Raw genomic sequence first — 2,645 nt, 5'->3', positions numbered from 1 at the left:
TGATCATTATTTTCCTGTGCTACGACATTTCTTGTTTCATTTTTTGGAAGGTATTTAAGAGGCTGTTTGCATTTTTGAGATTCCATTTGGGTATTTTCTCAGTTTTTATCATGACTCAACTTAGATTTATTTTTGCTACTAGAAATATTATGGGTAGCTAATTTCTGAAGCATGGGTTTTGGAATGAGACTTGATTTGTTTTGGGTTCTAGTTTAATGCAATATTTTGTTAATAGCTGTTGATTTAGCTATGTTACTAGTTGGATTTGAATTGAAAATAGATTGCAGCTCTTGCTCTTGATTTGTTGTTGGCGTAAGGCACAACAAAAGCCTGAAAATTATCAAGACTTCTGTCAATTGATTGTAAATGTGTGTTTGGCTAGTAAAGTAGAGAACCCCTTGCAAAACTTGTGCATAACTTTTTATTTTCCATTTATCAATGTCTTGATTGGATTGTTAATCGAGAAAATTATCTAAAAACCAAAACAAAGAGAGTCCCATACCCAACCCAAGTGTTTGTTAATTTGCCTTTTTGGCTAGAAACTCTAATTCCAGCTTTGATTAAATTTTTGTAGAAATTGAATTCATACTTTTTTTCTTAACTCATTTTCAATATTTTTCACATTGCATTTCACCTTTTTTATTTTCATCTCTCATAGTCGATACATTTTTTATAACAAAAATTTCACAAATGCTTTAATAACCTTTTATCCCTGTGGAATACAATCTTGGACTTATCATTAATACAACTTGACACTTCTACATTTGGAAGCACATTTGAGACCTAGTATGTTTGTTTGAACGTTAATCATTTAAACATTCAAACGTTTTGTTAGTTTGAGTGTGTTTACATTTGAACGTTGAAACGTTATTTTTTAATTTTGTGCAATTATGTTTGAACGTTTGTTCAAATGTGAACCAATGTTTGTACGTTTTTTATTTACATTTATGTATAGATTAGAAATACTAATTTCATAAAATTAAAAAAAATTAAAAAACATACCAATTGTATCATATTTACACACCATCGTTTAACAACTAACAATGTCTTATAATGTTTCAAAATAATTTTTTTTTTTTTGATAAACAGTAACTTCATTAAAAAACACCAATACATTAAATGTTATTAAACCATAAAGAATGGTGAACAAAAGAAGGGATCTGCTCCCACCAAACATTAATATCCTCAATATTCCAAGCATATCTAGCTAAAGAATGAGCTACCCCATTCCCTATCCTAATAACATGTGCCACTTGTATTCCTGAAAATGCAGCAATAGGTGCTTAATGTCAGCAAACAAATTCCCAGCACTAGCATACAAGGCTTTAGAGGACTGCAACTCTTGAACCACATTAGGACAATATGTTTCAATGATCAATTTCGGAATGCCAAGTGGAAGGCAGAGTTGTATCCCTCTCAAGACAGCAATAGCTTCAATAGTTGCTGCCTCATCCACCTCCATCTCAGTTTTGCTTGCAGCCATCAATACAACTCCATTGGTATCCCACAAAACAACTCCAATGCCAGCTCTCCTTTGATCCACAAAGATAGCTCCATCTACATTAACTTTAAGAAACCCATCTGGTGGAGCTTGCCACTTAGATAGCTGTTGTAGTTGCTGCCGTGATGTAGTACCTTGCACATCTTTGAAAGCCTTGTAGATTGATATAGCATGCTCCGCAGCTTGCACAGGTTGGATGATAGTCTGCTCCATTTGCATTTGATTTCTTCTATACCATAAGCTCCAACAAAGGACAAAGAATAAGGTGAAATCTTCCTCACTACCTTGCATCTGGATCCTTCGGACAGTTTGAAGAAAGGTGAGAGATGAATTAAAAACCTTGAATAAAGGGAAGTATTTTTGCCAAACAATTTGATTAGTAGGGCAGATTAACAAAGCATGATTAATATCTTCCTCATTATCCAAACAAAAGCAACATAAAGATTCCTCCACCACCTTTTTCCACCTTAGGTTTACAGGAGTGGGCAAAATATCCTTACAAACTCTCCAAGCAAACATTTCGATCTTCCTTGGAACTTTCATATGCCAAATTTTCTTCCAAGATTACTATCTTGTATCTGTATAGAGGTTTCCCCATCTCTACCGGCCACAGTAATATGAATCAATTTGTATGCACTTTTAATAGTGAACCTGCCATTTACTTCCTTGTCGCATATCCACCTGTCCATACAAGGAATTGATGCTAAGTGAACTTTTAGTATCTCCTCAGCTGTTCTTGGATTAAAGAGAGCTCTAATAAGTTGTTCCTTCCATGTTCTAGTTGTCGTATCAATTAAACTATCCACTGTTGCTTCTTCATCAAATTTTAATCCAATGCTTATATCCAACTCTGGTTGTAAAATTCTGGGTCTAGGTAACCAAGCATCCTTCCAAATTTTCACCAAATCACCATTTCCCACCCGCCACCTACAACTTTTCAGCAACCATTTCCTTGCTTCAATAATTCCTTTCCATGCATAAGAAGGATTGTTCCCTAAAGATGCTTCAAAAAAAGAACAATTGGGATAGTATTTGGCCTTGAAAAGTCTTTGCATCAGTGAATGCTCATGTTGCAAAAGTCACCACCCTTGCTTAGCCAATAATGACATGTTAAAGAAATGTAAATCACGGAACCCCATCCCAC

General features: G+C 34.6%; 1 protein-coding gene across 1 annotated transcript; it reads right to left on the bottom strand.

Moving 5' to 3' along the window:
- Positions 1-1,231: 1,231 nt before the first annotated feature.
- Positions 1,232-2,020, bottom strand: LOC122304758. Its single transcript, XM_043117023.1, has one exon. The coding sequence runs from the start codon at positions 2,018-2,020 to the stop codon at positions 1,232-1,234; it is 789 nt and encodes a 262-aa protein (XP_042972957.1).
- Between the last annotated feature and the right edge of the window lie 625 nt (positions 2,021-2,645).

This window comes from Carya illinoinensis, chromosome 3 (assembly GCF_018687715.1).
Source record: "Carya illinoinensis cultivar Pawnee chromosome 3, C.illinoinensisPawnee_v1, whole genome shotgun sequence".
Taxonomy (NCBI): Eukaryota; Viridiplantae; Streptophyta; class Magnoliopsida; order Fagales; family Juglandaceae; genus Carya; species Carya illinoinensis.
Note: the sequence above shows the minus strand (reverse complement) of the source record. Positions and strands in the feature narration are given on the sequence as shown.